This window comes from Eurosta solidaginis, chromosome 3 (genome assembly GCF_040869045.1).
Source record: "Eurosta solidaginis isolate ZX-2024a chromosome 3, ASM4086904v1, whole genome shotgun sequence".
Taxonomy (NCBI): domain Eukaryota; kingdom Metazoa; phylum Arthropoda; class Insecta; order Diptera; family Tephritidae; genus Eurosta; species Eurosta solidaginis.
The window spans coordinates 271,728,122-271,742,091 of record NC_090321.1 but is presented as its reverse complement, the minus strand read 5'-3'; the positions used below and the strand labels follow the sequence as shown (position 1 = coordinate 271,742,091).

The 13,970-nt window shown below is 34.3% G+C and overlaps 1 protein-coding gene across 3 annotated transcripts in view; it reads left to right on the top strand.

Annotated features, from left to right (window-relative positions):
* Positions 1-12,352, top strand: part of Sec24AB (Protein transport protein Sec24AB) — a 47,998-nt gene extending 35,646 nt beyond the window's left edge. For 2 of the 3 annotated variants that reach the window (XM_067776486.1, XM_067776484.1), the window contains exon 15: positions 4,508-12,352. In XM_067776486.1, coding sequence (XP_067632587.1) covers positions 4,508-4,619 — 112 coding nt within the window. In that variant the 3' untranslated portion in view covers positions 4,620-12,352. The remainder of the gene's footprint in view (positions 1-4,507) is intronic. The other variant, XR_010951363.1, reaches the window with a different exon arrangement.
* The last annotated feature ends 1,618 nt before the right edge of the window (positions 12,353-13,970 follow it).

Below are 13,970 nucleotides of genomic sequence, written 5' to 3'. Positions count from 1 at the left end.
TGAGATATCTTCACCAAAATTTGTACAGGAGCTTATCTGGACCCACAATAGATTGGTATTGAAAATGAGCGAAGTCGGATGATAACCACGCCCACTTTTTATATATATAACATTTTGGAAAACACAAAAAACCTGATTATTTAGTAAATAATACTCCTAGAATGTTGAAATTTGACGTGGGGACTGATATTGAGACTCTTGATAAAAATTTGAAATTTTTTTTTAAAATGGGCCCACCTGTGACAAAATCAATTTTACAAATATTATTAATCACAAATCAAAAATCGTTAAACCTATCGTAACAGAATTCGGCAGAGATGTTGCCTTTACTATGAGGAATACTTTGAAGAAAAATAAATGAAATCGGTTAAGGACCACGCCAACTTTTATATAAAATATTTTAAAAAGGGTCATGGACGAATAAAATAAGCTATATGTTTGCCAAAAATAGCTTTATATCAATGGTATTTCATTTCCCAAGTGGTTTAATAACAATAAATAGGAAAAACTTCAAATTTTAAAAAATGGGCGTGACACCGCCCCTTTTATGACTAAGCAATTTTCTATGTTTCGGGAGCCATAACTCGAAGAAAAATTAACGGATCGTAATAAAATTGGGTACAAAAATTTTCCCTATAGTAGAAAATATTTCTATTAAAAATGGACGGGATCGGTTAAAGACCACGGAAACTTAGATATAAAACAAGTTTAAAAGGGTCGTAGACTAGAATAATAAGCTTTAACTTAGCAAAAAATAGTTTTGAATCAATGATATTTCACTTATCAAGTTTTATTGTAAGAGGAAATGGGGAGACTTCTTTTTTAAACGGGCGGTGCCACGTGTTATGTAGAAAAGTAATTTATCTCAAATGAAATGTACAATTGAAGTTCACGCTGAGTATATAATGTTCGGTTACACCCGAACTTAGACAACTTTACTTGTTTTCATATAAAATAAGAGAGACTCACATACTTACGACCAGGGCCGAATCGTTACATACGTATACGTATACAGTATAGCTCCGAAATAGTGCATTGGATTAATGAAATATGTGAACTAGGGACAACGCGTACTCACTAAATCCATAATTTATTATTATTTTTTTTAAATAGTTGGATAGCCTTATTTTAACCGCTTGTGTGAAAACTGTTTCGATAGCATTTTCAGTACGTGCCAGGAATTTTTGCTCTTAACACGAGTTATTGTTGGTCTATGCACGAGGAAACTTTTGCCTAACGCATAACAGAAAATCCTGCACTTAGCTTCGGTAAAATTTCAGCTTTTTGTTTACTTATAAGCAATTGTTCACGAATCGAGTTACTGCTGTAGTTAGGAGAAAACTGAATTACTTTCCTTTCAAGTATCGACATTTTTCTAAAACTCCAATTTATGGTCTGATTCTGCACAATTAAAGAAAAATTAGCGGATTTGTTGTGAGAGACCGAGACCCAGACCAATTTTTATTGAAGATGTTGAGCAATAAGAAAAAAGTTATTTTCCCGTTTTTCGAAGTTAGTCTCCAAAACATATGTATATATTGACTTTCGATGTACTAAAATGTGCCCATCCATTTTGTTTACTGTGTTCAAAAAATTAAGGCATAGTCTGCCTTCTTTTCTTATTTGGATTGTATACTTATTTTACTTTTTAAGCCTATAAAAGGGGTATTATAAAGGGCCAAAAGACAGGTCTTCAAACAACTTAAAAGCTACACAAAAAACCCTTGTGGAATCTGTTAATGCGACACATGTTCTCACATGTAATTTGATGGGCAGAATTCGAATCCAATGTCGAAATTTGCCGTGCCGAACCATGACACGTTAAGCCGATTTTGATAACGAATTCGAACTCAGCGCATCAAAATACATTGGAATGCATATTTCGCGTTACTAACTCTTCCTACGTTTTTTCCTGTTTTGGTGCCCATGCACATTGATAAGGCAGAAGTGAATCACATATGTATATGTACTTATGGAAACAGCTCGAGTCCTGAGAATGCTCCTAGTGTGCAAAAAATAAACTTTCCAAAGTAGGCAATTGGGATAAAGTTGTACAACAACATGGCCATGTCGTGGCTGAATGTGTTTGTAACAGTTCAACCATCGTATAAGTGCGCCTTTGAATCCCACTCCTGGTAGAAAAGAAGAGATTTACATGGTATAATCGTAACAGCTGTCGCGTTGGCCGTACTGATGTAACGTTGTTTTCCCAAATTACTAAAAATATTGTATTTGAAAAAATTGCTTCAAATAAGTGTTTTCTTACATTTAAAAGCAATGAGGGCAATCGCCGCTTAAATAATACTAATTTAATTTAATTTAGTTTATTTTGTTATTTAATTTAATTAAATATGATTTCATTTCTTTCCTTTTATTTTCTTAAATTTTTTTTATTGTTCTTTATTTTCTTTTATTTTATTTGATGTTATTTTATTTTTGTTCAGTTTATTTTATTTTACTTGATTTGATTTTATTCTATTTTATTAAATTTTTTTAACGTAATTTTATTTTAGTTTGTTTTTATTTTATATTACTTTATTTAATGTTATTTCATTTTATTTTATTTGATCTATTTTACTTAATTTATTTTTTGAATTAAGCGGGGATTGCCGTCATTGCTTTTAAAATGTATGAAAACATTGATTTGAAGCAATTTGTAATTTACAATTTATTTAATAATTTGGGAAAAATTTAAACAACGTGACGGCAGAACGGACAAGGCTACAGCAGTGAAGAAATTTACAAGGTATAAGCGAAATAGCTGTAGCCTTGTCCGGTCTGATTTTACGTCGTTAAAATTTTTCCCAAATTATTAAATAAAATAATTTATTTAATTTAATTTTTTAATTTTATTTTATTATAATAATTTTTTTCTTTCTTTCCACTTTATTACGTCATATAAACCTAACCAAAAACTTTTTCTCTAATATCAATAACAAAAACAATTGTATAATAAATACAGATATTAAAATTGATATAATAGTGAACAGTGGAAGTACTGCTTATGTTGTTGTTGTTGTAGCGATAAGGTTGCTCCCCGAAGGCTTTGGGGAGTGTTATCGATGTGATGGTCCTTTGCCGGATACAAATCCGGTACGCTCCGGTACCGTAGCACCATTAAGGTGCTAGCCCGACCATCTCGGGAACGATTTATAAGGCCACATTAAACCTTCAGGCCATTCCCGCCCTCCCTACCCCAAGTTCCATGAGGAGCTTGGGGTCGCCAGAGCCTCGTCTGTTAGTGAAACAGGATTCGCCGCGGATAGGTGAGGTTGGCAATTGGCTTTGGAGAAGCTATATATTGCGCTGGCAACCTGAAAGGTTGCGCTACACAGCCCCTTGAATCTGGTATTTTAGTCGCCTCTTACGACAGGCATACCTACCGCGGGTATATTCTGATCCCCTAACCCGCTGGGGAGAAGTACTGCTTATAAAAGGCATTGCTATAAACCCAATGTTACTATAAGATACTATAAGTACTCTACACAATTAGGATTAAAAACATAGTAGGTACCTAAATGGTGAATAAAGGAATAGCAACAAAAAAGGCAACACTTATGGCGTTTTCTTTTCTAAAATAAAATAAATTGAGGCCTAAGTAAATCGTAAAGCCTTAATAGAGTTACTCCTACTCCAGAAAATTTTCAACATTTATAGTGCATGCAAAGAACATAAATGGCTACCCCGTGTATTAGCTGATTTTCACCAACGCGTTATCAATGATAATAAAAATTCTTTAGCAATTATTTCCTTCATTTCAATTTTCTTCGCTAAAAATTTGTGAAGTTACGAAAATAAATTGTAACGATCAGCTGGTTTAGCAGTGTTGCACTGCCTCACCGCCATTTTATGCAGGGTAAATTTGTAACGCTTTTGCGTTGCGAGCAGGCAACAATTTTCACAAAAGAACGAAATGGCCCGTAAAGGCGTTACCTGCTTTTCAGAATAGAACAAAATATATTTACAACCATTGCGCGGCTGACAAAATGTGTAACACTTTTGCCAGAAAAGAAAACGCAGTTAGAGACCAATTGCAAAGCGAGCAGCGGGGCATTCATATGGCTGAGTGGATAAAGGTATATGCTTTTACACTAGTATAAAGTAAGAATGTTGGAGATTTCGAGTTCAATACTCAGCTCCCGAAAAGCTAGCTGATAAAGAAGTGAATTTCAGAAACATGTCCTAGTAACCTCTAATATCAATAACAAAAACAATTGTATAAAGCAATATGAGCATGTCTCGCTAATTTAATACAGATAAAAATAATGTATAACAATCACACATTTGCCCTTATTTGCCATTTTATCATCTCTTCACACACTTGCATGCCTAAAAATTGTGTATATGCTCAGTTACTTATATTGTAATATTTATTTTTAGAAATATCTCATAAAAGAAATATATTTGGATGGGTCTTCGAACGTCTATATTTATGTTTTGGAGGCTAATTTCGAAATAATTTTATTTTAAACTGATACCATTTTGTTTGTTTTTCCTATCTTTACAGAGATACTAGTACAGCCAAGCCACAGTTTATTGAAAAGTTAGTTGATGATCGAAATGAATCTAGTTTATCGTATTATGAATTTTTGCAACACATACGGACTCAGGTTAAATAGTATTTTATAAGCGGAAGTTAAACAGAAATTAATTGATTACAGCAAATACAATAATTAAAAGGAAATTAGCCACACTAAATAAAGAAGGAAATACAATTTACTTACATTATAAAGCTGGTGTAATATCTTAAATGTGAAAGCGTATGTATAGATTAAAACATTTGTAATAACAACAATAAATACGCAACAATATAAAATTAGAACTAGTATAGTACGTGATTCATTGATATATGATTAAATACAAGTTCGAAAAAAATTAAATACGCATGCAAAAACGAAAAATGAAAATAAAATTTAGATAATGAACAAAAAAAAATCATATACATACATAGATATATATATATGTATAAATAATACATATAACTAGCTAAGAAAACGAAGCAGTGCGAAAACATTTGTAGCAAATAAGTAATAATAAAAATTAAGAAAAAATTATAAAATAGCAAAAAAAAAACAATAATAATATTCAAAAAAACTAATAAATGAGTAAATACATAAATAAATAAATATATGATAAGTAAACGATTAAATAAATAATGTAAAAAATGTTAAATACGACGACTTTACATAGCGTGCTTGGGCAATCGCCCAAGAAAAAAAATTCAATTTTTCTAATTAGTGTCCAAACCAGAGAACAGCATAAATCGAAACAACAACGTTCGATTACATTCGGGAACATGCTCGTGTTCAATGATCCAACTTGCTTCAACGAACATAATCGACATTGATTTAAAATCAACCAACTTATTGAATGTGTGAATATAATCAATTCAGGTGTTTGCTCGTTTGCCTCAACAGCGATTACATTCATCGGAATGAAAAGGCAAATATGAAAACTCCATGCGTCAGAATATTTGCATGATTCTTCTGCCTTACGTCACGGCGACATACTACATATAAACATACATATAAACATTGCTTACGATTCTGTTTGTTTGCCGAACTAAACGATACTAATTCTCGTGCTTTGATTTTATTCTCCGCTTGCCTTCGTTTGATCAATACAATCGTACGCAAAACCTGTTCGGTCATTCGATAGCAATCATGCTAACGGAGTCTAGTAAAGACAGATGCTGAGTTTATTCAATTATGAGTTTATTCAGTTATGAGTTTATTCGCATGATTGAATGTGAATGCAAGTTTTAGTGTTTGATTAAATCAAGAAAATTGTGATTCTTGCAGTTCTCTGGTCCAAACTAAGGGCACTTTAATGAGTAGAACACCTCTTAAAGTGAAATGGAGTTTTTAAATTGCAAACCTATCGACGCGTACCTTGAAAGTAACAAAATTATAGTCTGGTGCGCAAAATACAGTTAATAAGTAGATAGTTACTCACAGTCAAAACGCGAGACATTTTTTGAAAAATAATTTTGTCATTTATTTTATTTAACTTTACTTTCATGTTATAATGCCAAATTCGCGTTGAGCTCGAAGCAAGGCGAATCTATTTAAATTGATGGTAAAGCGAATTCAGCCCAATTGATTTCGATTTACTGACATATTGTTGTACCAAGGCGTTGTATGGAAAATATTGGAAAAAGAAGCAATCAGCTGATGGATAATTCGTCTTGGCTCGAAGCATTCCACTTCTAATAAAGTTAAGGATTCGATGGAAATGCATTATAAAGTAAAAACAATGTCGCTATAGGTACGAGTATCGATCAATTCAGAAAACTCATATTCACGCAACTATTTGCTTAATATTCAGTGTTCGTATATTTACGAGAAGAGGTCACACTAAAAGAATTTAATCACATGGTGCAAATTTGGTACATGCGGACAGGAATCACTCCCTTTCTTAAAAAAAAAAATTAAGCGCAAGTGTTTAGAGACCTTAAGATGTCCTTAAAAAAAGATGGGAAATGTAAAGTCGAAGGCGAAGGAAAAGGATATGCGATATTGAAAAAGTGTGAGAAATGGAGGGAAGGTACTTCAAAATCGATATACTGCCATTCATAATAAAAAGGCGGTAAGTGTAAAAAGAGAAATCGGAGAAAACTGAATTTTTATTTGTGAAACTTTAAATTTTTCAAGTAAACATCAAATTCAAAACCTTGGTTTTAACTTTAGATCTGACTTTTAAATGAGTATTAGTTTAGTTAATAAGTAAATTGTAATCACAGAAATTGATTAAAATAAAATTTTTTAAAAGACAGTAAGTGAAATTTACTGCCTTTCTGCTTTGCAGGGCAGTATATGTATATTAGACTGGGTCGATTTATTAACCGATATCGCGCCATTGATTTTTCGATAGGATTTGGGGTCAGGAAAAAAAGTTCCACTACGCATACCCAAAAAAATAATTTTCGAGTCTGCAAAAAAAAAAAAATGACGAAAGGGTAAATTTTTCGACCAAAACACTCCCCAAAACCCAAAAAATATTTTTTTCAAAAAACTGTTAACGCCAACGTTTTTACAACAGTTTTTTGAAGAAAAAAATATTTTTTGGGGTTTGGGGAGTGTTTTGGTCGAAAAATTTACCCTTTCGTAATTTTTTTGTGAAGGCTCCAAATTTTTTTTTTGGGTATGCGTAGTGGAACTTTTTTTCCTGAGCCCAAATCCTATCGAAAAGTCTATGGCGCGATATCGGTTAACTTTCGTCCATACAAATCGACCCAGGTTAATGTATATAGTAGAGGTAAATACTAAAAACAAGACGATCCCATTTTGAGTTTGAGTAACTATTGATATGTATGTGCTAATTTTATTGCGCTGTCCAGTCAAAAAACTGCAAACAGGTTCAATTTAAAACGAGGAAGAAAAGGGAATGTTTATTATATCCCAGATGCGTAAATTGCGTGAAGCATTTGACACGCTGTACCGTGGAAATAAATTTGAACTATAAAACACGTCAGAAAAACTAAAAATGGGAACAAATTATTACAAATACAAGAGACAGCTTCAATCATAATAAAATACATACAAATGTGCGCATAAAAATAGCAGCAAATATTAGTAGCGCATTTTATACGTTATTTTTTTTTTGGATATATATAATTTGAGTAATTTTCGAAAATTGGTAATCTATGTAAGCAGAATTCAAAAAAGTGTTGGAAACACAAATTTAAAAAATTGAGAGCTCTATGAAAATTCAGCATTACATTATGCTCTTTTATGTTGAGCTCTTTTGCCTCACAATGCAAATGATGGTCAGGGCTCATAAGAAGGCACTCCGTAGCAGTTCTGAGCGCAGCCTTTTGGCAGGCCTGAAGCCTTTTCCATTGGGGGTTTCCCAGTTTATGCGACCAGATTGGCGACGCATTGCGGTGGTAGTGCTATGCATTTTGCTGAAGCCATGCTGATGGATAGCTAAGCGAAGATTCGCAGTAAAATTTGCCCGACTGTTTGCACGACGTCTAGCCTTGTCTACTGAAGTATGCATTACAAATTTAGGACAGAAACCGCTCGTGCATTTCTTCGAGTACGTCAGAGTTTATTCGCTAAAGCCGCTGTATATTTTATCATTGTAACTTTGTCGAGTTAGACAAGGACTTATGGTTTACCACAATCTGTCGACACCCGCATATAGGTAAGAATTCCTTAGACGCTCTTCCCATTTTCAGCAGCCGCATCGTAGTTAAGATCCCTTATGTGAGGGTTTCTTGGTTCGAGCTGTCTCGCAAGGTCACGTTCTCTTGCTAGGTTTCCAGCTTTGGCCTGGAAATGTGGTATGCTTTCAGGTATGAAGAACGCTCGTCCGCCTTTCCGGACCTCTGTTGGAATGGGGAGAGCACCGAAATATTGATTTGTAAAAGTTTCAAGGTCTTCCTAGGGTAAGCATCGGCTGCCGTTCAACGCTGCTGGGACTGTTTACTGCAATTCGAGTGGGTGCTTAGCCATTTATAGCGCAGAAAGTAGTTTTGTCTACTTTCTGTGCTAGTTCCGCGCCTCTGCTGTCGGCTGGATTGCCAGAGATCGTGATGTGCATTAAAATCGCCAAGAATAAAACGGGTTTCACCACTAAGCAGTGCACTGATAGCCTCTTGGGCAGCAGGTGGCAGGTATAGATGCAAATGATTTCTAGGTTAACATAACCTGACCATGCAGCTGATGTTGGGTTGAAATAGACGGTACTAAAAGTGTTCCGAGATCTGGAGATCCGATGTTAAAAATCAGAGAAAATCTTGACAGACATGCACACTCAAAAAGTTTATAGAAATCACAATTTTCATAAATAGTTTGAGTTAGCGAATTTTTTAAAAAACTTTGTTTTTTTAAATTAGTTTACATAGCATTCGTTAAACAATTAAAGGCCATTTTCTCATGCGTACTTTGAAATTTATCTGGCCTATAAACACAATTCATTTGTTTTTTAGAATTAATGAAAGAACGAAAAGCGAAAAAGACATATAAAATATTTAAAAAAAAAGTTGCTGCTATTTGTGTGCACACAGTTGCTCATATGTTTCTGCACGATAGTGTCTTTAAGTTGCTGGTTTAAATAAGATTATCTGTATATATATATGTATATAAATAAGTATATAAATATGTGTATATTGACGGCTTAGGGCTTGTTTTTCAGTTGGTCCCTTAATTAAAATTAAATCCACGTTAACTTGCCGATTAATACACAAACCTCCATTGACTCACATTAGTACCCAAATTATCCTGAAAACATAGCAGACACGATCCCGAAATAGTTCCGACAGCTTTCGGAAATGATATCCAAATGATCACGAAAATGTATCCAAAACAGTCCAGAAGAAAACCCTAAACCATCCTAAAATTATAAAAAACGGTCCCCAAATGCTCCCGAAACATGATTTCAAAAAAGTTCCGTCATGATACGAAACAGGCAAGAAAATATACTACAAAGTTCGAAAATAGTCCGCGGGGGGGAAGAGGCTCGCACTGTCCACTTTTTCACAATCCTTATTCTCAATATTTATGACCGAGATGCCAAACACTCTAGCTCAAATAGACTCAAAAGTGAAAACAAAAGTTTAAGAGGGTTAGCGTCTATAAAGAAAGGTTTACTAGGTAACTTAAAAAATGTATTGATGAGTTATCGCTTAAAAAAAAATACATAAACAATTTGTACCATGAGAAAGCGAGACCACTATTCCCACAAAATCAGGGAGTTTGACATGTTTTTGTTTATGTTTAAAATTTTATTTTGACATTTTAACAATAAAAACAATGGAAATAACACGAAAAAATTATTTCGGTATCTGATGGTTCTCAGTTTTCGCAAGAAATTTGATTTTAGTTGTATTTTTATGCTCAAATTTTTCGAACTAAAAACAAAATTTTTCTTTGTTAGAAAAAAATAAAGAAAAAACGGCCACATGTCAAAAAAACCTATCGAAATACAATCTGACTCCATGATTCAATTTCTAGAGGTTTGTTCTCCAATGACGACAGAGATTTGACACTCCCAAATTGGAATATCTGGACGGGTTGCTTTTACGAAATATGTATAAAGAGGAATAATTCAATCCCCTCCAGCTAAAATTGTAGCAGAAAAGTAGACAACCCAGACGGTATTTTAGTAGTGATAGTAATTTTTTAAATGCCAACAGGTTTTGGGGGGAGTAATTCATTTTCTACAAAATAATTCGTGAATTAATAAAAAGTTATGTCGGTTTGGTCATTCTTTCAGAATTTGTTTGAAGAATGTCGTACGTCATAATTTTATTTAATACTACACTATCTCAAAATTTGTTCCAAAAACTCCGTATCTGAGCATATGTTCAATGCATTTTGACATACGAGGAAATGGCAGCCGACATACTCTATGTTTTTAAACATGCTGCGATGAACTGACAAAAAAAAATAAAAGAAAATGGCTTATTGTCTTAGAACTTTATATTCCGGCCTTGACTTTGACAGAAGAGTTAAGCTTTTGTGCGGTCCTGCTATACAGGGAGTATTTTACTTTTTATTCATTTCGGAAAGCTCTTTTCCTTTGAAGTATTCATTGAAGTAAACGATGAATTTTAAATTGGTTTAGGTTTCGTATGTTCATAGGTTTACGAAAGTGCATGATTACATGGTGTCCGTACTTTTCATAAAATTACCTAATATGTTCATCTTTAAATTAGGATTGGTCAGTGATAGCAGATGTAGGAAGTGCTGGTTGGAGGAAACGAAGGATCACGTTTTGTGCTCACACCCTGCGCTTGTCAAGCTAAGACTGCAGCTATTAGGATGGATACAGCTGTATGACCTAGAAGTAGCAAGTGGCGTAGGTCCTAGAAAGCTTCTACTATTTGCCAAGAGGATGGAGTTATTTTATAACATAGGTTCTGGTTTTTGATAGGGTTTTTCAGTTTGGTCGTTAAATAAACTTCTGGTAACACTACGGACTCATTCAGTCTATGTGAGGTCCTCATAGACTGCTCAGTTCAACCTAACCCTACCTCAGCAATGTTCAGCCACACTAATAGATCATGGCATAGTTACCAAATTCATCATAAAACTAAAAAAATCGTTCTAAGAAATTGTGCAGTTCAGTACTTATCGGGTATTTGTAAACTGATTGCCTCCTATTTCTACTACTAATATTGTTCGAAAAATCGCAAAGAAACAACACAGTTAACGGATGTCAATTCGATTTGGGAGCAAAATGGCTGCAATTGTCAAAAAATTGGTCACCCGAGCATACCTCTTGTGATTGAATCATGAGCTGGCTCGTTTGTTTTTCATGAACTAGGTTGTATTTTTCTTGTATTTCGTTAGTTTTTTGAAATATAGTTCACACACACACCAGTACTTAAACCGTATTAGGAGGGAGGGCCACAAAAATATAAGAGATAATACAAGAAAAATATAGACAAAATAAAGTTGTGTCATATTTCTTAATTTCATTTTTTCACCAGCCAGCTTTCCGGGTGCTCAGTAGGCAGTAACGCAAATTCCTATATTCTTTCAACCATCGTGCCCCGCTGCACGCTTTCTAATGTGTCTCTAAATATTAAGTTTTTATTGCTATTCGCTTTCTACACAATTTTGTACATACATACATACTCTATGTTTTTAAACCCAAATTGTGGGGAATATTTTTGCACTTGTTCAACAGAACTTGATCGGTGACATTGAATTTATAGCAATGCATTATTGGCAATACATAAAAATTTTTTTACAACGAAGAAACCGCGAAAAGAATTCGTTACGCATCCAAATCTAAAGTGATTGCGTATTTAAGGGTTTTTCTGTGGTTTTTAGCGTTCTTTGGAGTTAGACTTTGTCTTAAATCTTTGACCTTCAGTTGAATCAATTCCGGCCATATACAATAACCCGAAATTTGTGAGAACATTGTTTTAAGCCGTCGATATAAGGTAACAACTTAGTACGTATGAAGTTCGGAAGAAGAATTCAATATAATATATGCTACGCACATTTAAAAAAGTTATGCTATTTTAAATTCGGGACTTTTATAATTTAGTTTTTGTTGCTAATAACTGTTAACTTTGTAATTAGTGTGTTTTGAAAATTTGTTTTGTATTGAGTCATTTGTTTCAAAATGTATTTTTTTAAATTTTATACATGCGTAATAATCACAACGTTTTGACTACAATCGTTGTAGGTGGAATTGAGAATTGTAAATCTAACACATAAATAGTTATGTATGTGCGCATAATACATTTTGTTTATTATTTAGTTAAGAAATGTGTGTTGGCCTAGGTATTACGTTTATTGCAGATTTTTGTGTTTTGAAATTTATGTAATTATAAATAACTAATAGAAATATAATTAATTAATAATCAATAAAAAGTGGTAATACATATGTACATTTTTTTTCTCATTCAAAACTTATTTAATTGGCGCTTAAACATTTAAATGGTTATGGCCGTCCAAGAAGGCGCTAGTCGCTTCTTTTTTGTGTTAACTGGCGCCAATTGGTCACACTATTAGAATTTGCATCGTTTTCCATCTGGTCCTTCCTCGGTTTGCATAGGTGGGTTCCAACAAAAATATTTTCATAGCCGGATCATCGTCTTTCATTCCCATAACATGGCTTAGCCAGCGTAGCCGCCGTGTTTTAATTCACTGGACTTCATTGATGTCTGCGTAAAGCTCGTACAGCTAATCAGTAAATCTTCTTCGGTACTCGCCGTGCCATCGCGTGGAGGTCCGTAAATCGAAGAACTTATCTCTCGAACACTCGTCGAGACGGCCCATTAGAGTGGGTCGATTTGTACGGACGAAAGTTAACCGATATCGCACCATAGATTTTTCGATAGGATTTGTGCTCAGGAAAAAAAGTTCCACTACGCATACCCAAAAATATAATTTTCGAGCCTGCGAAATTTCATTTTTTTAACCTTTTGTCGACTTTGATTTTTGAGGTTTTTTTTTTCAAATCAAAATTTTTTTGGTAGGCCATGAAAAAAACCTTAAAAATCAAAGTCGAAAAAAGTCAAAAAAATGAAATTTCGCGGGCTCGAAAATTATATTTTTGGGTATGCGTAGTGGAACTTTTTTCCTAAGCCCAAATCCTATCGAAAAATCGATGGCGCGATATTGGTTAATAAATCGACCCAGTCTACTGCCCATGCTTCTGAACGATATAGCAGGACGGGAACGATAAGTGACTTGTAGTGCATGATTTTCTTTACTTTTCAAGTGCCTACCTAGTCCAAAGAAGCATTTCTCGGCAAATGTGATTCTTCGCTGGAATTCAAAGCTGATGTTGTTTGTACTAATGCTGAGGCGTGGTTGCCAAAGCGGAGATACGCTGACTCTTTTCCTGATGACAGCAGGTAGTTCGTTTTGCCCTCTTTCACCATTCACCATCAAACCCATCTCCTTCAAGTTTGGAGTAAGCAGAAGTTACTGCGCGGATGTTCTGGCTTATGATATCTCATTCAAAACTGTTTGATTCAATGAAGGGATCTTAAATAAATACGCTGTGTAACAGCCTGTTGAACAAAAATAATTTATTTGTAGAATTTGTCCATTAGCAAAAAAGTGATTTCCAAGTTTTTAGCAGTTAGCCTCCGAACATAAATAATAGCTCTTGAAGTTTGAGTTCGAATAATAAATGTAAGGCGCGATAACCTCCGAAGAGATCTAAGGCCGAGCTTCTCTTCCAATTTGCGTCGTGCTCCTATTTTTTTTTCTACAAATTGGCGGGATGGAACCTACTTGTTTAATGTCGACTCCGAACGGCATCTGCAAGGCAGATGAGTTTTGACTGAGAGCTTTTTATGGCAGAAATACACTCGGAGTGCTTGCCAATGTCGCAGGATTGTGAATATCAATTGGCAAGAACCAGAATAGAAGTAGGAATAATGAAGACAAACAAAAAACCGATGTGATGGCTGAATGGTTATAGCATCGGTGCCTAAACGTTGCCGATGAAGGAATTTAGCAGTTCCCGAAATGGATTTATACAACGAGCTTTGG